This window comes from Nyctereutes procyonoides, unplaced genomic scaffold (assembly GCF_905146905.1).
Source record: "Nyctereutes procyonoides isolate TBG_1078 unplaced genomic scaffold, NYPRO_anot_genome, whole genome shotgun sequence".
Lineage (NCBI taxonomy): Eukaryota > Metazoa > Chordata > Mammalia > Carnivora > Canidae > Nyctereutes > Nyctereutes procyonoides.
In genome coordinates, this window is record NW_026575051.1 from 48,242,298 (window position 1) to 48,268,958 (window position 26,661).

The 26,661-nt window shown below is 36.0% G+C and overlaps 1 protein-coding gene across 2 annotated transcripts in view; it reads right to left on the bottom strand.

Moving 5' to 3' along the window:
- RNGTT (RNA guanylyltransferase and 5'-phosphatase) overlaps positions 1-26,661 on the bottom strand; it is a 320,891-nt gene that overhangs the window by 218,988 nt on the left and 75,242 nt on the right. The window contains exons 9-11 of one of the 2 annotated variants that reach the window (XM_055330806.1): positions 22,981-23,116; positions 4,917-4,988; positions 4-168 (exon numbers count right to left, since the gene is read on the bottom strand). In XM_055330806.1, coding sequence (XP_055186781.1) covers positions 4-168; positions 4,917-4,988; positions 22,981-23,116 — 373 coding nt within the window. The remainder of the gene's footprint in view (positions 1-3; positions 169-4,916; positions 4,989-22,980; positions 23,117-26,661) is intronic. The other variant, XM_055330807.1, reaches the window with a different exon arrangement.

Consider the following 26,661-nt stretch of genomic DNA (forward strand, 5'->3'; position numbering starts at 1 on the left):
TACCTTTCTTGACGTATAGATGTCAAAAAATGGCTTATTTCTGACACTAAACGGTTCCTGTGTTTTGTCAATGAGCCCAGTCTTCATTTTTTCATGTCGAGGGCTTATTATTTCTCTTTCTATACACTGCAGACGAATATTAAAATCACAATCTCCAACTGGCTGTGCCTGAATTAAATGAGACAATTATTTAAATTTCAACACTGAAAACTATTTTATCAGCATAATTATTAAGGCTGTCACAGTGTCCATATCAGTCTACATAAACAGCATCCTTTGGACTTGTCTAATGCACAGACTGCATAACCACACATGCCAGTCCTGATTTCACTAATTAAACACACCTAAACACATACACAATTATTTATTTTAAAACCATAAATGCATAAAATACAATGGAAGAGTGGTATAAATCTTCTCTAATATAAATTAATCTGATGTTTTCACATCTGAATTAAAGTATTAATATACTCAGTAATCATTTTTATTATTTGAATTAGTAAAATTATATAAATTAGTAAAACCTATATAAAACAAAAATCTACATAATTCAGGAAAGTATAAGCAAATAACACATCAAAATAAACAACATAGTCACCTAAATGTTTCTTGTTGCTTAAAGCACTAATGCTTTACAGGCCTCAATAAACACAAGATAATTATTAGACTAATACAACCTCAACTCTAAAAACTAATATAGAACAGTTTCCATAATATACTCAATTATATAGTTATAAAGAAAGCTCTTCATATACAGTGTATAGTATGGTACACATATATGTGGTATAGATGATTTGAACCATAAAGTTAAAAGTGCATATACTTTTTCTGTAAATTGAAGGTAGGGGCTTTCCCTACCCTAATAGTATATATAATACAGCATCCAATACTTCATCTGGCTAACAGTAACCATCCAGATTAGTAGCATCACCTCATATCAAGTACCTTTCTTCTTTACTTTGCAATTGGACACCCTTCCATGAATTTTTCTCACCTTTTCATCTTCTTCCTCTTCTCTAATCTATATTACTCAACCTAATGCTTACAAAAGGGTGGTAGTATTTGGTTAAGCTGTGGACGTTAAAAATGCCTTGAGGATGACTTTTTCTCAACTTTGGAAGGATGACAATTCTGATACTTAATAAGAATAAGGAGCAAGAGAGAGTAAGCCCTAGATATGAGGTAGTATAATATGTTCCCTTTACATGAAGGCATACAACTGTTTGTAAAAGGTATGTATTGAGGAAACATCAGTAAATCATCACAAAGTCCATTCTTGTCCATGACATCTGCATCATCAATAAGGTTGAAAAATCTAAAATGTTAGGCTTATTTATTAGACTTATTAGATGAATTCAGACTTCTATAAAATGAATGTGGAACAAGCAAGTTGTCCGTTTTTTAAGAAAATAAAGTCTAACAATCGTCTAAAAATATTTAAGTGGTCTAAATTTTCTTCTAAATACTTTTTACTTTTATATCATATATATTTGATTTATGTATATAAATTTATGTGTATGTATATTTATGTATATATACACATAAATCAAAGCAACAAGAAAAAATTGAAAGCAAGTTCACCTTCAAATCTATGCTGCCTTCAAGAAAGGAAGTACTTAATAGGTAGGTGATAAATCATTGAAAACAGACAACAGAAAGATCCTATCATTACCCTAACTAAAACCCTTCAATACTGCCCTACTTACATCCAGAACTAAGCTAAAATGCCTATTCAAGTCCCCTGGCCCCCTATTCTACAGACTATTCTCATTTCTTGCTGTGTTCCACATCCCACCACACATAAGTACACTAACAACCTCTAATGCTCCTGACCTCCATGATTCTATCCTTCAAAATTAATTCATGTAACTTTTTTCTCTTATCTGCAAGTCCATGCTTCCTTGACTCAACTGAACCCTGGTTAAACCAAAATACTCTCACCTCTCTAGTTCCTTTCATATATCCCTATTATTTCTAACATATCTTTATTGTTCTTATACTATTATAATTATTTCTTTACATTTATTTCTCATCCATAAGACCAGTGGTACACAAATTTCTTTTGATTTTGTACTCAATCTAAATACATACCCTAACAAATGTTTACAATACATGCATGTTAATTTTTAATGAGTTGCAACATGTACAACTGTATATTTTATACAACAAAAATTGAATAGATAAAAATAAATGAAAGTTCTACTTTCTTCCCAAATCCCATTGTTGAAATGGTATTCTTTGGAGGCCAGTGTATCAAATTATACATTCCCTGAAGGCAAAAAATTACATCTTATTCATCTGTGTATATCCACTACCAGGAACAGCACTTGACATATAAAAGATGATCAATGAAATCCTCCTGGACAAAATAAACTAAGGGAACTAAAAAGATTTTAACTATTTTTTCAAAACATCATTTTTTTTCTAATAGTAACCTTGATCTGGTGATTCAAAATAAACTAGTTAACCATCAAGGCTCCATAATAAATTAAAGAATTAAATATATGACATGCTTTTGATTATAAATATATCCTAATATCAAATGTGGGGGGAAATGTGACTTTACAACTAATGGCACCGAAGTATTTATTGAGTAAATATAGACCTTGTAAAAGCATAACTTAACCATTCTTATAGCAAAATTGATGAATTTCCTAAACAGGACACAAAAGCACAAACTTTGAGAAGGTCTAGTAAGTTTGATTTCATGAAAACGAAAAACTCCTGTGCATTATAGATACTAATTTGCAGAAAATATTGTTTGTCACATACATAACCAAAAAAGGATTAGAATCCAGAAAAGATAATTAGTTCCTACACATTAAGGACTCTGACAACCAAATAGAAAAACCAGAAAATTATTCCAACTTAAGATTAAATGACAAAAGAAAAATCCAAACAAGTAAAAATGAACATATGAAGTAGGCTTAACTTCATTAGTAATAAGGGAAAAGCAAATTAAAACAAGATGAGATACCATTTCACACACATCCAATTAGCAAAAACTTTAAACTCTGGTAATACCAACTGTAGTAAGTTGTTACATCTACTTCTGAGAGGAATTCAGCAATGTAGCAAATACACCTGAAGTTGACAATTCAGTCAGAATCTCTATGATGGAAGTAGGGATAAAGGATTGTACTTTTTAAAAGCACCTCAGGTGCTTACATCCCAAGAATGAGAACTGCCCTAGACAAATTCTGATGTATGCACACAAGAATATATAAAACTGTTTAATAGTAATATAATAGCAAAATACAGAAACCTAATTGTTCATCAAAAGGAAAAAAAGACAAAATCTATATATTTATACAAAGCAATACTCAATAGTAATTAAAGTGAATGTACTAAACCTATATGCATTAATACAAATAAATATCAACAAAATAATGTAGAGTAAATGCTTGGTACCACAGTATAGTGTAGTATTTATATAGCACTAGAACCCTTGCACAACAATACCACATATATTTTATGGACACACACATAGATAGTAAAGTTATTAAAAATACTCATGGAAACAATAAACATCAAATACAAGGTAGAAGTTGCTTCTAGGTAAGACGGTTAAGAATAAGATAAGTGAGGTATGCATGAGAAACTTCTGGATCTGTAATAATTTATCTTATTAAAAAGAGAGTGGAGTAAAAATGACAAAATGTTAAGCTTCAACAAATCTGGTGATTAGTATATGTACATTACTCATATCATTCTCTATACTTTTGTATACACTGAAATTTTTCATATTTTTTTAAAGAATTAGAAGGATGTTGTCAAAGACAAAGTTCCCAGGCTAAGCAGTGAACACACTAAAACAGAGCTCAATGTCAAAAGGCAGAGGAGACAAAATTCTTCCATTCACAAGAAAACAATGCTACCCCCACCCTTTAGGTCTTGTTATGGGTCAATGAACATTATTCCAAGATCTATGATAAGAGTAAGCCAATTCTGGAAAGCACTACTTTTGAGGCAAACAGATGAAATTTAAATTTGGTGGTTTCTGACCTGAGTCTCTTAACTAGAAAACTGTTTGAAATCTATAAATTCGACAGAAAATGAAATATGTACATTGAAAATTTCCAGGAAAAAAAATGCCTTTAAAGTAATCTGGATTAATGCAATCCTGAATCTCAATACTATAATTTAAAATATATACTCCAAAAAAGAACTTTTAAAAAATTGTTATAAATCTTCAGAATTCTAAAACTTAAACAGCACTTTTAATTCCAGAATTCTTAATTGCTTTCAGTCTGGTTTGAATACTAAATGGCTATGCAATTTGAATAAGATATGTCTAGAGGAATGATTATACCTTTTCATAGATGTACACTATTGAAAGAGTTTCTCGCATTTACAGAAGTCATCTTGTACTGCCTAAATAATTTAGACACTGATACTATAATTAAACATGAACAGGCAGATTCTTGGCTTGTCTAAAACTATAGGAAATGGGTAGAAAATATAATTTCTATTTTTTGATATCTATTTTTAACAGAATTTTATATTTTGTTTTTAAGTTTCCTGCCTATACTCATGAATAACATATTTTTGCCCCCAAGTTATACATTCAATACCCATAATCAGCTTCTCTTTTTTTTTTTCAAGTGACAGTAATAAAATTGTGGACTCCTTTTTTTTTAATTGTATACAAGATAACTAAAACCAACAGTTTCCATCTTATAAAATGCTGTCTTATTTTATCAGCTAAACTATTTTTCTTTACTCAGTTGAAGTAGTTAACAAAATCTAAAGACAGAGAAATGTGCAAAATTATTATTAAGATATCAAATAAGTAACTCAAGTCACAATTTTTCTCTCCTACTATCTCTAAGGCAGATAACAATTTTTATTTGTAAAAAGAGATCTGTTATCTCAGGGACAATTTTTACTTTATAAATTATGTTAACGGTACTTACATTGAATTTAATTATGTCATATATCAAATATCTAGGAACGGCCTGTCCATTAACTCTGTCAATAATCATTTCCTTAAAAGAGAAAAGAAGATTAAGTTTCTTCATACTTTAATGGCAATTTCTTTAATTTGATTAAAATATAACATATACACAGAAAGCACGTAAACCATATGTATACAACCTGATGAAACATTAAAATGAACACACTTATATCCAGATCAAATCAATAAACTGTCAGCATCCCATAAATTCCTGTCATGAATTTATTCTGTACTGAAATAAAATGATATAACAATATCTCATTATGTATTTTTCTATTTGAATTACTATGTTACATTTTGTTTTATGTTTGATTTACTAGACAACTATTAGAAGAAAGAAACTACAAATTTTAAATTCCAAATATGAGGAATATTTTTATTTAAATTTTGTTAAATAACTTTTGCTTGGGATCCCTGGGTGGCGCAGCGGTTTGGCGCCTGCCTTCGGCCCGGAGCGCAATCCTGGAGCCCCAGGATCGAGTCCCATGTCGGGCTCCGGGTGCATGGAGCCTGCTTCTCCCTCTGCCTATGTCTCTGCCTCTCTCTCTCTCTCTCTGTGACTATCATAAATAAATAAAATTTTTAAAAAAATGTATTTTAAAAAAAATCACTTTTGCTTTAAAATTTGTTATAGGCCAACTACTTTAATCATAAAATTTGTAGGTATAAATGGTGCCCTCATTATAAATATATTCCCCATGTGACCCATGTGGTCTTCCTTGGTCCCATGTCCCTCTACTATGATCAAAGGGAACAGGACAAGAGAATATATTACATATTATAGCCATTAAATTTAAAAAAGAATCTTAAATTCTGCACATGGACAGAAAAGAGATAAAGGACATTAAAAGATGATTATAGGCGGTGCCTGGGTGGCTCAACTGGTTGAGTGCCTGACTCTTGGTTTCTGGTTTCAGCTCAGGTCATGATCTCATGGGTCACTGGATCAAGCCCCATGTACAGTTGCACACTCAGCAAGCAGGGAGCCTGTTTGGAAATTTTCTCCCTCTGCCCCTCTCCCTGCTTGCGTGCTCTCTCTCTCTCTTTCTCTCTCTCCAAATAAATAAATATTTTTTCAAAAAAATGATTAGGCACATAATGTAGTATTTTATAAAATTTTAATTCTTGGGGATCCCTGGGTGGCGCAGCGGTTTGGCGCCTGCCTTTGGCCCAGGGCGCGATCCTGGAGACCCAGGATCGAATCCCACATCGGGCTCCCGGTGCATGGAGCCTGCTTCTCCCTCTGCCTGTGTCTCTGCCTCTCTCTCTCTCTCCTGACTATCATAAATAAATAAAAATTTTAAAAAATAAATAAATAAAATAAAATTTTAATTGTTAATACATTTTAACCTAAAATTATTTTTCTTTCCTCATATTCTTCCTAAGAAACTAAGCAGGATTTTTGTTATATAATTTCATGACAGAAAATCCACAACCATCTAAAATTACAAAGAACACACTGACAAATATACTTTGTTAAGAAGCTATTACTAATTAATTTCTTTCCCAAATATGTATTTGTTAACCTGTAGATACTTATTCATGGTTATCATCTTAAACCCAACACATGGCATAAATTAAATTACTTTGTTATCTTGACCTGTTTACTAAATATTTTTACTTAAATACTTGTATCTGAGAATTTAATGAACCATCAAGGTGGCACCAAAAACAGGTTTAAATTCATTATTATTTTCAAAAATTTGTGGATGGAAATTAAGTGAACTTTCAGGTTCAGATAACAGCACAAAATTTCCCTTCCAAATTCCTGATGAAATGAGCAAAAATATTCCTTTGAACATTAAAAATGTTCAATAGGAACAGTTCAATAGGAAATAGCAAAAAGGAAATTTTATTATCAGCAAACAAAACAAGTAAAAGGAAATATACAAGTAACCACTAAAAACTGAAAACTACCTGGAATGGAAGTTGGCAGAAGAGTGGGTCCCCAAATCACCTGTCCCCACCAAATTACCTAGATAACCTTCAACTCATACTGAAAATCTACGAATTTGGCCTGAGATTTAAAAAGAGAACAGCTGGAATGCTACAGTGAGAAGAGTTCGCGCTTCTATCAAGGTAGGAAGAGGGGGGGGGTGGAATTAAAGAAACAAAAGGCATCCAAGGGCGAGTGCCCCCAGGACAGGAAAGCTCCGTCCCAGAGAAGCAGGAGCTGCACCAATCTTCCCCGGCGGAAAGGCACTCTCAGGGAGTTAGAGCAGGACCCCAGGAGGGCGGGGATGCCCTCAGGCTCCCTGGGACACTAACAGACACCTGCGCCCCGGGGAGAGCGCGCGGAGCTCCCTAAAGGACTGCAGCGCACGCACCCATTGACCCGGGAGCAGCTCAGAGGGGCTCCGGCAGCGGCTCCACGGAGAGGGGGCTGCCGGCCAGGAGCGCGAATCCAACAGCACAGGCCCGGGAGTTCAGTGAGCTGGGGACACAGCCCAAGATCCGGCCTCCCCCTGGGACAGGCAGAGTCCAGGAGGGGCCAGGACAGCAAGGACGCTCCTGCCCCGAGATGAGCAGATCAGTGGCCCCGCCCCCGAAGCATCCAGGCCCCGGCAGACTGAGAGCTCTGTAGTTACTGCAGGAGCTGAATCCAGGGCTCCAGAGCTGGCCGCAGCCACTGTGGTTGTTCCTCCTGGGGCTTCACGGGGTAAACAACCCCCACTGAGCCCTGCACCAGGCAGGGGGCAGAGCAGCTCCCCCAAGTGCTAACACCTGAAAATCAGCACAACAGGCCCCTCCCCCAGAAGACCAGCTGGACGGACCAGTTCCAGGGAAAGTCAAGGGACTTAAAGTCTACAGAATCAGAAGATACTCCCCCGTGGTTTTTTGTTGTTGTTGTTGTTGTTGTTTTTGTTTTTCTGTTTTTTGTGTGTTTTTTTTTTTTTTGGTTTTTGATTTGTTTGCTTCCCCCACCTTTTTTCCTTTCTTTCTTTTTCTTTCTCTTTTTCTTTTTTCTTTTTTTCTTCCTTTTTTCTTTTTTCTTTTTCTCTTTTCTTTCCTTCTTTCTCTCCTCTCTTTTACTCCTTTTCCCAATACAACTTGTTTTTGGCCACTCTTCACTGAGCAAAATGACTAGAAGGAAAACCTCACTTCAAAAGAAAGAACCAGAAACAGTCCTCTCTCCCACAGAGTTACAAAATCTGGATTACAATTCAATGTCAGAAAACCAATTCAGAAACACTATTATAAAGCTACTGGTGGCTCTAGAAAAAAGCATAAAGGACTCAAGAGACTTCATGACTGCAGAATTTAGATCTAATCAGGCAGAATCTAAAAATCAATTGAATGAGATGCAATCCAAACTAGAAGCCCTAACGACGAGGGTTAACGAGGTGGAAGAACGAGTGAGTGACATAGAAGACAAGTTGATGGCAAAGAGGGAAACTGAGGAAAAAAGAGACAAACAATTAAAAGATCATGAGGATAGATTAAGGGAAATAAATGACAGCCTAAGGAAGAAAAACCTACGTTTAATTGGGGTTCCCGAGGGCACCGAAAGGGCCAGAGGGCCAGAATATGTATTTGAACAAATCCTAGCTGAAAACTTTCCTAATCTGGGAAGGGAAACAGGCATTCAGATCCAGGAAATAGAGAGATCCCCCCCTAAAATCAATAAAAACCGTTCAACACCTCGACATTTAATAGTGAAGCTTGCAAATTCCAAAGATAAAGAGAAGATCCTTAAAGCAGCAAGAGACAAGAAGTCCCTGACTTTCATGGGGAGGAATATTAGGGTAACAGCAGACCTCTCCACAGAGACCTGGCAGGCCAGAAAGGGCTGGCAGGATATATTCAGGGTCCTAAATGAGAAAAACATGCAACCAAGAATACTTTATCCAGCAAGGCTCTCATTCAGAATGGAAGGAGAGATAAAGAGCTTCCAAGACAGGCAGGAACTGAAAGAATATGTGACCTCCAAACCAGCTCTGCAAGAAATTTTAAGGGGGACTCTTAAAATTCCCCTTTAAAGAGAAGTCCAGTGGAACAATCCACAAAAACAAGGACTGAATAGATATCATGATGACACTAAACTCATATCTTTCAATAGTAACTCTGAATGTGAACGGGCTTAATGACCCCATCAAAAGGTGCAGGGTTTCAGACTGGATAAAAAAACAGGACCCATCTATTTGCTGTCTACAAGAGACTCATTTTAGACAGAAGGACACCTACAGACTGAAAATAAAAGGTTGGAGAACCATTTACCATTCAAATGGTCCTCAAAAGAAAGCAGGGGTAGCCATCCTTGTATCAGATAAACTAAAATATACCCCGAAGACTGTAGTGAGAGATGAAGAGGGACACTATATCATACTTAAAGGATCTATCCAACAAGAGGACTTAACAATCCTCAATATATATGCCCCGAATGTGGGAGCTGCCAAATATATAAATCAATTAATAACCAAAGTTAAGATATACTTAGATACTAATACACTTATACTTGGTGACTTCAATCTAGCGCTTTCTACAATCAATAGGTCTTCTAAACACAACATCTCCAAAGAAATGAGAGCTTTAAATGATACACTGGACCAGATGGATTTCACAGATATCGACAGAACTTTACATCCAAACTCAATTGAATACACATTCTTCTCAAGTGCACATGGAACTTTCTCCAGAATAGACCACATACTGGGTCACAAATCGGGTCTGAACCAATACCAAAAGATTGGGATCGTCCCCTGCATATTCTCAGACCATAATACCTTGAAATTAGAACTAAATCACAACACGAAGTTTGGAAGAACTTGAAACACATGGAGGTTAAGGATCATCCTGCTAAAAGATGAAAGGGTCAACCAGGAAATTAAGGAAGAATTAAAAAGATTCATGGAAACTAATGAGAATGAAGATACAACCCTTCAAAATCTTTGGGATGCAGCAAAAGCAGCCCTGAGGGGGAAATACATCATTTTACAAGCATCCATTCAAAAACTGGAAAGAACTCAAATACAAAAGCTAACCTTACACATAAAGGAGCTAGAGAAAAAACAGCAAATGGATCCTACACCCAGCAGAAGAAGAGAGTTAATAAAGATTCGAACACAACTCAATGAAATCGAGACCAGAAGAATTGTGGAACAGATCAACAAAACCAGGGGTTGGTTCTTTGAAAGAATTAATAAGATAAACCATTAGCCAGCCTTATTAAAAAGAAGAGAGAGAAGACTCAAATTAATAAAATCATGAATGAGAAAGGAGAGATCACTACCAACACCAAGGAAATACAAACGATTTTAAAAACGTATCATGAACAGCTATAAGTCAATAAATTAGGCAATCTAGAAGAAATGGATGCATTCCTGGAAAGCCACAAACTACCAAAACTGGAACAGGAAGAAATAGAAAACATGAACAGACCAATAACCAGGGAGGAAATTGAAGCAGTCATCAAAAACCTCCCAAGACACAAGAGTCCAGGGCCAGATGGCTTCCCAGGGGAATTCTATCAAACGTTTAAAGAAGAAATCATACCTATTCTACTAAAGCTGTTTGGAAAGATAGAAAGAGATGGAGTACTTCCAAATTCGTTCTATGAGGCCGGCATCACCTGAATTCCAAAACCAGACAAAGACCCCACCAAAAAGGAGAATTATAGACCAATATCCCTGATGAACATGGATGCAAAAATTCTCAACAAGATACTAGCCAATAGGATCCAACAACACATTAAGAAAATTATTCACCATGACCAAGTAGGATTTATCCCCGTGACACAAGGCTGGTTCAACACTCGTAAAACAATCAATGTGATTCATATCAGCAAGAGAAAAACCAAGAACCATATGATCCTCTCATTAGACGCAGAGAAAGCATTTGACAAAATACAGCATCCATTCCTGATCAAAACTCTTCAGAGTGTAGGGATAGAGGGAACTTTCCTCGACATCTTAAAAGCCATCTACGAAAAGCCCACAGCAAATATCATTCTCAATGGGGAAGCACTGGGCGCCTTTCCCCTAAGATCAGGAACAAGACAGGGATGTCCACTCTCACCACTGCTATTCAACATAGTATTGGAAGTCCTAGCCTCAGCAATCAGACAACAAAAAGACATTAAAGGCCTTCAAATTGGCAAAGAAGAAGTCAAACTCTCCCTCTTCGCCAATGACATGATACTCTACATAGAAAACCCAAAAGCCTCCACCCCAAGATTGCTAGAACTCATACAGCAATTTGGCAGCATGGCAGGATACAAAATCAATGCCCAGAAATCAATGGCATTTCTATACACTAACAATGAGACTGAAGAAAGCAAAAATTAAGGAGTCAATCCCATTTACAATTGCACCCAAAAGCATAAGATACCTAGGAATAAACCTAACCAAAGAGGTAAAGGATCTATACCCTAAAAACTATAGAACACTTCTGAAAGAAATTGAGGAGGACACAAAGAGATGGAAAAATATTCCATGCTCGTGGATTGGCAGAATTAATATTGTGAAAATGTCAATGTTACCCAGGGCAATTTACACATTTAATGCAATCCCTATCAAAATACCATGGACTTTCTTCAGAGAGTTAGAACTAATTATTTTAAGATTTGTGTGGAATCAGAAAAGACCCCGAATAGCCAGGGGAATTTTAAAAAGGAAAATCATAGCTGGGGGCATCACAATGCCAGATTTCAGGTTGGACTACAAAGCTGTGGTCGTCAAGACAGTGTGGTACTGGCACAAAAACAGACACATAGATCAATGGAACAGAATAGAGAACCCAGTAGTGGACCCTCAACTTTATGGTCAACTAATATTCGATAAAGGAGGAAAGACTATCCATTGGAAGAAAGACAGTCTCTTCGATAAATGGTGCTGGGAAAATTGGACATCCACATGCAGAAGAATGAAACTAGACCACTCTTTTTCACCATACACAAAGATAAACTCAAAATGGATGAAAGATCTAAATGTGAGACAAGATTCCATCAAAATCCTAGAGGAGAACACAGGCAACACCCTTTTTGAACTTGGCCACAGTAACTTCTTGCAAGATACATCCACGAAGGCAAAAGAAACAAAAGCAAAAATGAACTATTGGGACTTCATCAAGAAGCTTTTGCACAGCAAAGGATACAGTCAACAAAACTAAAAAACAACCTACCTACAGAATGGGAGAAGATATTTGCAAATGACCTATCAGATAAAGGGCTAGTTTCCAATATCTATAAAGAACTTATTAAACTCAACACCAAAGAAACAAACAATCCAATCATGAAATGGGCAAAAGACATGAAGAGAAATCTCACAGAGGAAGACATAGACATGGCCAACATGCACATGAGAAAATGCTCTGCATCACTGGCCATCAGGGAAATACAAATCAAAACCACAATGAGATACTACCTCACACCAGTGAGAATGGGGAAAATTAACAAGGCAGGAAACCACAAATGTTGGAGAGGATGTGGAGAAAGGGGAACCCTCTTACTCTGTTGGTGGGAATGTGAAATGGTGCAGCCACTCTGGAAAACTGTGTGGAGGTTCCTCAAAGAGTTAAAAATAGACCTGCCCTACGACCCAGCAATTGCACTGCTGGGGATTTACCCCAAAGATACAGATGCAGTGAAACACCGGGACACCTGCACCCCGATGTTTATAGCAGCAATGTCCACAATAGCCAAACTGTGGAAGGAGCCTCGGTGTCCATCGAAAGATGAATGGATAAAGAAGATGTGGTTTATGTATACAATGGAATATTACTCAGCCATTAGAAACGACAAATACCCACCATTTGCTTCAACGTGGATGGAACTGGAGGGTATTATGCTTAGTGAAATAAGTCAATCGGAGAAGGACAAACATTATATGTTCTCATTCATTTGGGGAATATAAATAATAGTGAAAGGGAATATAAGGGAATGGAGAAGAAATGTGTGGGAAATATCAGAAAGGGAGACAGAACATGAAGACTCCTAACTCTGGGAAATGAACTGGGGGTGGTGGAAGGGGAGGAGGGCGGGGGGTGGGGGTGAATGGGTGACGGGCACTGAGGAGGGCACTTGACAGGATGAGCACTGGGTGTTATTCTGTATGTTGGCAAATTGAACACCAATAAAAAATAAATTTATTATAAATAAATAAATAAGCAAACAAACAAACTGAAAACTACCAAGAATGGGGCAAAACAAAAAGGTACAGCAGCATTTCACTACAAGTTCACTAAACTCCCAGAGACCCTACTTGTAAAATGACAAATTCTTGATAATTGTCACTATTACACTCAAATATAGATAGAAACAAACTCAGTAGTTATTCTTGTCTTCTTTTTTCTCTCTTCTGATTATAGTAATAGAAATAGCACAATACTCTTTGTGCCTGAAGAAAGCCTCCTGAACTCCACAATAAATTGAAGAAATAACCTGCACATTACTGGAATAATATATGGTTCCCAATTAGCTAAAGAAAACATTCACTAAAAGCCTTTTTAAAACGACAAAACCCAAGGACTCTAACAAAAGACCCCATACCTAGGCTTAGTTTTTCCCAAATGATCTCCCCACCACAAAGTCTCCCCTTGCCTACAGCTGCTGTCGTTACTCTAGGTTACAGAAAAGTACGTAAAAATAAAATACCTAAGCTTAAAATTTAGTTAAGAAAATACCCTTGGGTACTGTTGCTATGATTGTATAATGGTGCAACCATTATGAAAAGTAGCATGGCAGTTCCCTCAAAAAATTAAAAATAACACCTCCATATGATCCAGCAATCTCACCTCTGGGTATATATCCCAAAGAATTGAAAGCAGGGTTTTGAAGAGGTATTTGCATACCCACACTTATAATATCATTATTCCAATAGCTAACAGGTGGGAGCAACCCAAATATCCATTAACACACAAATGGATACATAAATGTGGCATACAAAGATAGCAAAATGCTATTCAGCCTTGAAAAGAAAAGAAATTTATCACATACTGCAACAAGAATAAACCTTGAAGACATTATTTAAGTAAAATAAGCTAGTCACAAAAAGATAAATCCTATATGATTTCACTTATATGAGGTATCTAAAGTAGTTAAAATCACAGAAATAGAAAGTAGAATAATGGTTCTCACAGGCCTATGGGTAATGAGCTATTTAATGGGAACATAGTTGTAGTCTTACAAGATAATGTTCTGGAGAACTGTTGCACAATAACATGCATAGAGTTAACACTACTGGACTGTATCCCTAAAAATGGTTAAGATAGTAAATTTTATGTTATGTGGTTTTACCACAACTATAAATTTAAAAAAAAATTAATAAAATCCAGTCAAGAAGGAAAAACATATTTCCTCTTCTAACCAAACTGGAGAATCAGGAACTAGATTTACCATCCTGTCTGAAACAATCAAAGAGGTCGACAAAATAGAGGAGACAATCATTTTCAAGACACTAAACATCCAACAACAAAGGACAGTAATCTCTAGGAGACAGTAAATAAAGTATATGAGCCCCACAATTTTCCCAACTTCTAGCCCAAGAGGTTTTCAGGCTTCAGTGCAGGCAGGGGGATCCCAGGTAAAGCCCAATAGTCTCCCTGAGTATGTATGTATGTATGAATGAATGAATGAATGAATGAATGAATAACAGGTTGTCTGGGGAGACCAACAGGACTAGAGTTCTCAGGGCAGAGAGAGAGAGAGAGAGATATGCCCAGATAAAGAACTACAAGATATCCTCAAGGCAGACTTCCATGAATGTTCAGCAGAGTATACATGTGAAAAGGACCACACAAAGCTGGGAATAATGTCTCTGCCTACCAGACAGATTAATTCACAGGGTATTGAGTACTCAGAAGGAACTTGTCTCAGCAGAGAATAATTATCCCTGCTCTAGTCCACCTAACAAATCTTAAAAGCAAGACTCAAAAAGTATAAACCAGTACCAAGTAAATTAACTGCATACCAGAACTAAGCACAGGAATATCAGGCTCCCAAAAAGGTAAAATTCAAAATATCTGGCATCTAGTCAAAAATTAACAGGTATGCAAAGAGGTAAAGAAAAAAAAAACCTATAAAGAAGAGAAAAATCAATGAAAAATCACCTCAAAACTGAGAAAGCTATCAAAATTAGCAGGCAAGAAAACTAAGGCAGATGATTATAACAGTATTCCATATATTCCAAAAAGTTAAGTAAAGACATAGAAGATATAAAAGACTCAAAGGGCAGCCCGGGTGGCTCAGCGGTTTAGCGCCACCTTCAGTCCAGGGTGTGATCCTGGAGACCTGGGATTGAGTCCCACGTAGGGCTCCCGGCATGGAGTCCACTTCTCCCTCTGCCTGTGTCTCTGCCTCTCTCTTTCTGTCTCTTGTGAATAAATAAAATCTTTATAAAAAAAAAAAAAAAGACTCAAAATGAATTTTCAGAGGTGAAAACTACAATGCCTGAAGTAAAAATATTATGGATGGAAAAATACCATGCAATTTAGACACTACAAAAGAAGAGATTAGTGAACTTACAGACACAGCAACAGAAACTACCCAAATTTGAAATAGAAAAATAAAAGTTGTTTTTAATGAAAACAGCATTAATAATCAAATCTTCAGACAGGTAAAGAGTAGAAATAATAGCAAAAAAAAAAAAAAAATACTTTGGGGATCCCTGGGTGGCGCAGCGGTTTGGCGCCTGCCTTTGCCCCAGGGTGCGATCCTGGAGACCCGGGATCGAATCCCACGTCAGGTTCCCGGTGCATGGAGCCTGCTTTTCCCTCTGCCTGTGTCTCTGCCTCTCTCTCTCTCTCTCTCTCTCTCTGACTATCATAAATAAATAAAAATTAAAAAGAAAATTACTTTGAAGGAAAATTGTAAACCTGGGATGCCTGGCTAACTCAGTGGTTGAGCATCTGCCTTCAGTTCAGGTCATGATCCCAGGGTCTTGGGATCGAGTCTCACATCAAGTCCCTACTGGAAGCCTGCTTCTCCCTCTGCCTATGTCTCTACCTCTCTCTCCTGTCTCTCACAAATAAATAAATAAAATCTTAAGGAAAAAAAAATAAAAAAGAAAAACTTGTAAATCCATAGATAAAAGATGCTCAATAAACCCTAAACTAAAAAAAAACTAAGGAAAACTGCAAGATACAGCAATTTTATATTGCTCAAGAAATCATTAGAAATTGCTCCGTTGTCTTTTGATATTAAATATTGCTGTGGAGAAACCTGCAGCTTAAGACCTGCATTATGAGCCCCACAAAAAAACAAACAACAACAACAAAAAACCCCTCACATTTGACTTTCCTATCCTCTGTACTTTTCTATATTCCATTATCTTTTTTGTAGTCCCCAGGTATCCACCCTTCTCTACCTATCCATCCAATATTTCCTGAGCCCAGGCTGTTATTAGACATAGCTCCAAATACTGGAGAAATTAAGCATACAGTCTCTACCTTCAAAAAACAGAGCCCCAGAAAGAGAAGAAAATACATAGTAGCTAGCCTAGGTCCAGCGAAAAGTTCTAGTTTAATGAAAGGCTGCTATATAGATAGAGTGACCATGCAGCTGACTGTCTAAATCAGAATACCTAAAAGATTTCCTATTAATAACTATACCAAGACAGCAGATGTAAACCTACACTATTTCAGCCAAATAAGGATATATAGTATAGACTTAACTAGGAGTAGTTATTTCTACTTGAAGAGTAAGAGAAAGGTTTGATAATAAGACATTGTGATCCATTCCTTAAATCCTGAAAGGTACAAGTGGGTATTTCCTAGCAGGATGGTGAATGAGCCAAATAGTATTACAAAGGCATGAAAAATGATGGTTTTAGGTAAATTGTCCAAAGCTCAGTATAGACAGAGCTTATAATTCGAGGGTTCACAATCAAAGACAATGCTAAAGACATATGGGCATGGCCCAGATATAAAGAATATTATGTTCAGTAGTTTGGGTTTCATGCTATGGGCAATGGAGAACCAATGAAGGGTTTTAATTAACTGTTCTCTGGAAACCTGCAGACCTTCAAAGTTCATCTCAAAGGTAACCCATTCCTCAAAATCCTTTCAAGGCCCACTTACTTCTAATTATCATTGTCCACCTAGGTGATGAAACATTCTGGAATTAGATAGTAGTAATGGTTGCACAATCTTGTGTATATACTAAAGACTACTAAATTATACAGCTTAGAAGGGTGAATTTTATAGCATGTCAATTATGTTTCAATTCTTAAATATAAAACTAAGTATTTTTAAATCCTAAAATCAGTTCTTCAGAATGAAGGGAAATGATGGAACCCTAGATACACAGCATATATTAAATGTCAGCTATATATATATTAATTATATACATTCTGAAAATATAGGCACAACAAAATGACGGAAAGAAAATACAACAAAATGTTAAAATGTAACCTCTTCTTGACAGTTTAATTTTTCTACTTTATGATGTACAGACTTTCTAAAATTTTAACAATGAATATGCATATTCCTTTACAAAAAACATTAACAGTTGAAAAGGCATGACAGGGATCCCTGGGTGGCGCAGAGGTTTAGCGCCTGTCTTTGGCCCAGGGCATGATCCTGGAGACCCGGGATCGAATCCCACATCGGGCTCCCGGTGCATGGAGCCTGCTTCTCCCTCTGCCTGTGTCTCTGCCTCTCTCTCTCTCATTCTGTGTGACTATCATAAATAAATAAAAATTTTAAAAAAAAAGGCATGACATTTTTTCCAAGATTCTTGCTATTAACTTTGGTGACTAACTGCTATATTCTCCTCTTAACCTCAATATAAAATCAACTGTATTTCACTGATTGTTTCAAATGAATTAATGCCATATTTCTAAACTCCTATTTTCCACATTTTGTGGGTCAAAGAACATAATTTAGAGAGCAAAACAAAAACTTCAATGTTCACATCTGACAGCCAGACAATTAGGTAGTTTGAGTTATTCTTGGATTTGGAATTTTACAAAAACAATTTGCAAATGAAAATGTAGAAGAAACAGGAAACTACAGAGGACTGTTTTAATTAACTAACTGGAAAAACAGATATGGCAACTATAATTCTGGTCCAAGTAAATTGACATCATGAATCATATTGCTATTTTAAAACTTCACAAGAGTCTATTATGCAGCTTTCATTTGTCCAAGTTTGGGGTGAAAATAAATAGTATTGCTCAGTTAAATCTGCAGATGGTTAAACATCTAATTTTTAAGCATTATTTCCTACCTGGAATGCCCTCAGCCCATGTCCAACAAAAAATCTCTTTCTAAAGAAATCTTTCCATATCTAACGCCAATTCCTCTATAAAACTTCTTTCATTCCAAACTAGATGTAATTTATTTCTTCTCTAAACCACCACTAGACTTTTTTTAAAAAAACCAATCATCAAGTTATTGTTTTATTTGAAGGTCTCCTCCATCACTACCAATTTTTCTCCACCCTATCAAATGAAGTATAATGTCTCAAGGGTGAGGCCTTGTTTTCAACCCTCTGCATTCTTGGCACAGCAACTTGAATATGAAAAGCATTCCAAAAAATATTAGTTCAATGATAAACTATGCTAAACCGTGGCAAATGCTTTAACTTAAGAGTCCTTTTCTTCCTTTTATTTTATTGATTACAATGCTAAAAAATTATATCTTAAATGAAGTTAACAAAAACAGAATGTTCTTCTTGTTCCCATGAAGGCACTGCCAGATCTGCCACACTGGCTGTGCACAACTCCAGGGGTGCCAGTCACACGAACTACACTAACTACAGAATTGAGAATGGCACACCCTGGAGATGTGCAGTGGACAACACTTCCAACCTTATATAATGGCTCTGTCAATCACAGAGTGTGTGTGTGTGTGTGTGTGTGTGTGCTGCACATACATGTTCCAAATGTTTATGTATATATAGTGTCATTACAAACTGACATTTTACTACAGCCCCACAGAGTACTCTCTTTGTTTTGTGACTATATTTACTCTGCTCAGTCTCTGCCACTCCATCCAACCATACTACCTTCTTTTCTTCTTTTCTAATCTTTAGTACCTGGTTCATAGTCAAACTCTCAACCTGAACTCCTACCATCACTCATTAAGAATCACCTAATGTTTTCCTTGATCTTACTTCCATTGCTCTTCTTCACACAACCTCAAACTTTCATCCTCCCTAGGTCACATCCTGAATCTTCTCATCACCCCAAACTATATCTCAGGAATTACTAATTTAAACATCATCTTATTCTCCCATCAGTCTTCCATCTTCTGGTTTGCACACTCCAATATCTATCTAGCTGGTAAATAAAAACAAAGTACATGGGATGGGGCCAAAAGCATTCAGGACACTTGGAAAATGATATTCCCTCTGTTAAACAAATAAGTATGTATTTTATGCATGTGATTTTCATTAGGATCATTGTACCATTGATAATTTAAGTAATCATTCACAAGCCACTCCATATCATCCCAACAGTGAATAAAAGCCAGAAATAGGAGCAAATTTCATCTGGATTAAAACAACAAAGGATTCTCATACAAATTCCAGAGAATTATTAGCCACATATAATTCAGTCTGGCTCATGAAAAAGAGTTAACATTGAAGAAAGGTTAGAAATCTTAAAAACATAAGTAGTATCCCTGTAGAAAGGAGACCTGAAGTTGTGAGAAGTTATAATAAAGATGTAGAGTCCCTTTCCCTCCAAAGAAAGGCAGTGAATGCGTAGCAAAGAGATAAACCATTCAACCAAACACAGCAAAGGGAAAGATGAACACTCTGAAGACAAGCCTACCAGAGATTGTAGAGAAAAGTATAAGCTTATTGTTTTATAGATTTGCACATTAAGTACAGACTAACCTCTTAATCAAATAGCCCATTCACCCAAAAGCTAAAGAGAGCAAAATCTAAGTGGCAAATCAGAACAACCAGGAGACTGGGTGCACTTAAACTGCCAAACATTAAACTATATGCTAAAATGAAAGTATTAAAATCAATCTAAAACTATCACTGAAAGACAAAAAAACTAATGGAATGAGAAAACAAATGAAAAAAGAAACAATGATATATAAGGGAATCCACTACTCAATAAAAATCATATATCCAATTAAAAAGGAAAAACAGATGAGTTGAATGGTGTTGAGACAACAGTTTAGACATTTGGAAATAAATAAAATCACACCCTTACCTTATTCTTTTTTTCAAAATATATTTCAGATAGATCAAATATTTAAATATACAAATAAAACTAAAATATACTAAAAGAAAATACAGGTATTATAATAATTCTAAAGTAAAATGGGAAGAAAACTAAATAAAAATTTCTTAAAATGATACAAAAGCCAAGTATGAAAAACTAAATGTTTATAATTTTACCTACATAAATTTACCTATATAAATTTAAACCTGTGCCACAGAAAACACCAAAAAGCAAAATACATTTTTTTCAAAATATATGTCACAAAGTAATAACAGGCAAAAACTTCTTACAAATCAGTAAGAAAAAGATGAATATCCAAGAGAAAACATACAAAGGATCTGAACCAGCAACTCACAAAAGAAATACAGTAATTCATAAAGAAGTGACAAAATGTTAAACCTCATTAACAATCCACATAATTAAATATTTACTATGTGTCAGACACTAGTGCCAGTACTTTATAAACTATCCAACTTAATCTTCATAATAGCATCAAAATCTAAGTACTGTTCCTAGCCTCCCTTCACTCAGATGAAAAAACTGAATAAATTACTTAAATCTCTTATATAACAACTGATGAAGCCAGTAAGGCACCAACAGATAGACTCAGAGTTCTTAATCACTATGTTATACTGTCCCATAAAAAAGAATTCCTTCCCTCATCAAATTAGAAAATATTCAAAATTTTCAAAACCCAGTGTTTAGGAGTATACAGATCCTTTACATATGGTTGGTAGAAATGTGCATGGGTTCAAACTTTCTGGAAAGAAGGGTGCCAATTATACCTGTCAATATTTATAGTGGGCATGCCCTCATACATAGCATAGTGAACAGGGTAGAGCCTATTACCATCCCCTCCTTAGGAGCACTATTCCTCTTGCACTCCCAAGTGGCAGTGCTACCAGTGACTGACTGGCTTCCATCAGTATGTAACTCAGGCAAGACCCTTTGGAGTCCTCCCTGCGACTGACATATGAGTATTAAAGACAAAGTTCTCTTTCTGCTTGCACTACAATGCAACTTGCCTCCCATGTGAAAAAGCCTTCATGAAGAATGAGACCAAACAGACAAGTAAAGCAAAGAAAAAGAACAAAACCTTGCCAGTATCCTTTGAGGCCCCAGATCCAGCTTGAAGCAGGTCAAGCTAAAACATTTATTTGTGCCAATTAAGTTTTCTTTCTTCAGTTACTTTAAGTTGGACTTCAGCTACCCGCAATCAAAAGATTCTTAATACAGATTATAATCTCACCGCTAAGAAATCTTAGTTATAAAATTGTACAACTATGAAAGGAAAAGGGTATAAGTATATGCATGTAAGTGTCTTACAATAAAAAAAAAAAAAAAACTAAAAAAAAAAAATCAAAACATGGGATCACTGGGTGCCTCAGCGGTTTGGTGCCTGCCTTCAGTCCAGGGCGTGATCCTGGAGTCCTCGGATCGAGTCCCATGTCAGGCTCCCTGCATGGAGCCTGCTTCTCCCTCTGCCCGTGTCTCTGTCTCTCTCTCTCTCTCTGTGTGTGTGTCTCATGAATAAATAAAATCCTTAAAAAAAAAAATCAAAATATCTACCAAAAGAGGACTGGTTAAATAAATTACAAAGCTGTTTCTTAAACTTGCCTGATTAGAATCACTTGGGCGCTTCCAAAAGTACAGATAACTCTGGCCCCTTGGGAGAGTCTAATTCATTAAGTTGAGGCTGGGTTATTGAGATGATCATATTTTTAAAGAGCGTCTGCTACAATTTTCACAGTCAAGATAGTTTGGATACCCCAAATTATGGTGTTAACTTATACAATGGTATACCATTCAGACATTTACGTGAGAAAGAGGTCCAAAACAAATTGCTATTGGGGGGGGGAGGAGAAGAACAAGTTACAAAACACATGTACCATTTGGTTCTTTTCATGCATATTTCACCAGAGTTCTCATTTTCAACCAAGGAAGAGGTTCCACGATTATTCAGAATCCTACTGGACTATAAGGGATCCCAAAGACCCTAAAGAATCTAAGTTCTGAGTTGCTATTACTAATATGAATGTTACATCCCACAGGAGCAGACATAAGATTGAACACTCTGTCACAGAGAAAAGCCTAGAAGAATGTTCATCAAAATGGTCATCAAAGTTACTCCAATGGTAGGTCTGGTGATTTTTACCAGCTTTTTCCTAATGTTCTATATTATTTTAATTTGTATTTACAATGAACAAATATTTTCAGAATTGGGATGAAGAAAGCTGTTTATACAGGAGCAAGGTAAAACATTTTTAATCAAGTAATTTTATGAGTATTAAATACAGATTTTCTGAAATAGGAAAACTCATACCAGCTTTTAAAATTCAAATATAAAAGTATAATGGTTGCTTTCAAAGGCTTGATTCTCTTTAAACAAGAATTACTAGTCCATGTAGCTGAAGAGTCAAGGGAAAATGTGATAATGTTGCATCAAGTAATTGAAATTCAATTAATATTAAAATAATAAAACAGTCTTTTTCAACAAGCATTATTTTTTCAGTCACAAAGAGCAAAAAAATAAATAAGATTTAACCTTGTTCAGTTATTCCCATACCCAAGACAATGATCAAGTGAGAGTGTTTTCTCCAAAAAAAAAAAAAAACTTCAAAAAAGTAGATTATAAATTTCCTAATGAATTAATAAAAATACACATTTAAGGGTACCTGTAGTCAATTAAGTGTCCAACTCTTGATTTCAGTTCAGATCATGATCTCACGGTTGTGAGGTTGAGCCCCACTTTGGGCTCCGCTCTGGGCACTGGATCCTGCTTAAGATTCTTTCTCTTCCTCTCCCTATGCCCCTCCCCCCTCTAAAAAAAAAACATTCACTTGCAAGAAAAAACAAAAATAGCAGTATCGGTCTAATTTAAAACAGTAACAACAACAAGGGACTTACCCCATCCAAGAGAGTATTTGATAAATGTATGCGGAGATCTTTACGAAATGGAAATTCCAGATTTGAAACATGAAACACTGAATTATCTCTATCAATCATAAAAACTTCATTTGTGCCATCAATCAACATCATATACCTGTAAATGAAACATTAAAAAGATAATTATAACAGTATAATTCAAGTATAGGATCATAAGAAATAAGTTTTTTTCTTAGAGGCGCCTGGGTAGCTCAGTGGTTGAACATCTGCCTCTGGCTTAGGTCGTGATCCTGGGGTCCTGGGATTGAGCCCCACATCGGGCTCCCCACAGGGAGCCTGCTTCTCCCTCTGCCTGGGTCTTTGCTTCTGTGTGTCTCTCATGAATAAATATATAAAGAATCTTAAAAAAAACGTTTTTTTCCTTAGACTTACAATAGTTGCACCGAATAATGTTCACTACACTCTGCCAACCCCAACAATTATCATTCAGATTAAAGTACCACAAATAACAAATGCTTTTTAAAAAAATTTTTTTCCTATAAAAACACACGTTTCCTATAAAAACACATGGTATAGAGAAATCAAAGTTTTTTATGGAGACAATGTGACATTGAAGAGCAATCTTATCTTAGGAGAGAATACTTCTCTAATTTTTATTAGATCTTAAACATCGAAAGTTTACAGAACACACATACTCTTATATCCAATTATTGCATTTTATTAGCCCAACAACTATAAATCAGTTATTACTCTCTCCAGTTTGCAGTAGGAAAAAAGAGAAAGTAAGTGATCTGTAAATGGCTGGACCTCAAACTATTCAATGCTCTTTCTACTGCACTATCATTAGCAAAATAGCTAACCCTTCTCTTTGAATCAAGATTATGGCATAGCCAGATATTATCATTTCAGGTCCAATTCTCATTCATTACTATAAAATTAAAATTTTAAATATATTAAACATTAAACATAAAACATGTTAAACATTCCTAAGAATTTTTTTCTGCCCTTATCTTCTCAGAGCCAATCAATTCATGAGGCGATTTATATACTCTAAAATGCAGCATTCCTCAAGTGGTCAAGTTACCATCATTACTTCCCCATCACTGGATCATCAAGAATGGAGCTGTATTTCACACCACATATAAAAAATAAAGTCCAAATGGATTCAAGCTGAGGAAATTACAAATGGATAGGCTATGGCTACCAAATGAATAAATGGCAAGACTAGGGGTGAAAATAAAGATGATATCTAGGTACCAAAATCTTCAAATGAGAGAAAATTGACAGCAATAGAAGTAAGAAAGTTAAAAGACCTAAGGCCCAAAAGAACAGAATTTTATTTAAATTGTTCCTGTTAATTGAAAAAGTAGAGGAATATAGTCTGTCTGCATGTACCACTGAAACTGGAGAATACTGACTAGTCGGCCCAACCTCCTGGTTGTCAGAAAAAAGAAACGATTTAAAGATGTACTTCAATCAAGTAAGGCCAGTGGGTGAAAGAAACATTAAATGAAACATTAAATAAAGAGATGGAAGTTAACATAGCAGAGGTTAATGTAACAGAGGAAAATTTGTTTCCCATAAACAAGGAAAGAGCAAACATACACGTTTAGGAGAAGGGAGGAGAAATGGGAGAGCTGATTAGGGTATAAGAAGTATGTGACAAACAGGTTGAAAAGCAGCAAGGAAGACCAAAAGAGCTTACATCTGGGGGCTAAATTGGAAGCATGCTGCTACTAGTGTTTTCAAAATAATTAGTCCCAGCAGGGCCCTGGAGAGAAGGCAGAGAACTCAGGCCCCTGCTACATATTGAAACAGCTGTAGCCCTAGTAGGTGTAGGTTCTAGAGAGCCAGATTACACTAGAAAAAATAAAATCAGCCTCAATCAAGAATTACCATGCCCCTGAGCGACTCCTAGACCAGCTGCCAGGTCAACAGGCTAGCAGACAACAGAAATACTTACTTCCTAAAGCACTCCTGCACATGCTTTTCAAAAGCACCAATTCCTGGGGTGCCTGGGTGGCTCAGTTGGTTAAGCATCTGCTTTTGGCTTAGGTCAAAATCCCAGGGTCCTGGGATCAAGCCCCGCACTGGGCAATCTGCTCAGTGGAGAGCCTGCTTTTCCCTCTCCCTCTGCTGCTCCCCTTGCTTGTGTATGTGTGCTCATTCTCTCTCTCTGTCAAATACATAAATAAAATCTTAAAAAAAAAAAAAAAAAGCAATGCCTTGTGGATAGGGAGAATCCAGATTTCTTGGAAGAAGTTAGCCATCCCCTGGATTGTGTTTCAAAGAAAATTTAAATCAACATAAGGAAAGGTCAAATAAAAAGCAATTGTATCTTTTGTAAAAATGATATTGAAGACATAATCCATCATGTTGTTCAAGGACTCAGGCCAGCACTTTGCAAAGCTTAATATTTACTTTAAAAAGTATCAGGGCAGCCCATGTGGCTCAGCGCTTTAGCGCCGCCTTCAGCCCAGGGCCTGATCCTGGAGACCCTGGATCGAGTCTCCAGTCAGGCTCCCTGCGTGGAGCCTGCTTCTCCCTCTGCCTGTGTCTCTGACTCACTCTCTCTCTCTCTCTCTCTCTCTCTCTCTCTCTCTCTCAATCTCTCTCTCTCTCTCTTTGTATCTCATGAATAAATAAAAATCTTTTTTAAAATTTAAAAATAAATAAAAATAAATAAAAAGTATTTCATGGCAAAATGAATTAGGGAAACACTATCTCTTAGAAAGTCAAGATACATATTAGGAATATGAAAATTTAAAAAAATAAAAAAATAAAAAATAAAAATTAAGGAATATGAAAATAAAAAGGAGTAAAAGGCATCCAAATTAGTAAGGAAGAAATAGAACTTCCACTATCTGCGGATGACATGATATTCTATGTAGAAAACCCAAAAGACTAGACCAAAAAATTACTAGAACTGATAAGTATACTATAAAACACCGATGGAAGAAGCAATCCACAGATTTAATGCAATCCCTATCAAAATACCAACAGCATTTTTCACAGAACTAGAACAAATAATCCTAAAACTTGTATAGAATCACAAAAGACCCCAAATAGCCAAAACAATCTTAAAAAAGAAAAACAAAGCTAGAGGCATCACAATTCCAGACTTCAAGTCATAGTACAAAGCTGTAGTAATCGAAACAGTGCAGTACTGACACAAAAATATCTACATCGATCAATGGAACAGAACAGAAAACCCAAAACAAACCCACAATTATATGGTGCATTACTCTTTAACAAAAGAGACAAGAATATACCAATGGGCAAAAGACAGTCTCTTTAACAAAGGTGTTGGGAAAACTGCACAGCTACATGCAAAAGAATGAAACTGGACTACTTTCTTACACCATACACAAAAATAAACTCAAAATGGATGAAAGACCTAAAAGTGTGCCAGGAAACCATCAAAATCCTAGAAAAGGGCACAAGTAGCAATTTCTCTGACATGGGCCATAGCAACATTTTTCTAGATATGTCTCCTGAGGCAAGGGAAACAAAAGCAAAAATAAACTATTGTGACTACATCAAAATAAAAAGCTTCTGGCACAGCAAAGGAAGCAATCAATAAAACTAAAAGACAACCTACTGAATGGGAGAAGATATTTGCAAATCACATATCTGATAAAGGGTTAGTATCCAAAATATATAAAGAACTTACACAACTTAACACCCAAAAAATAAATAATC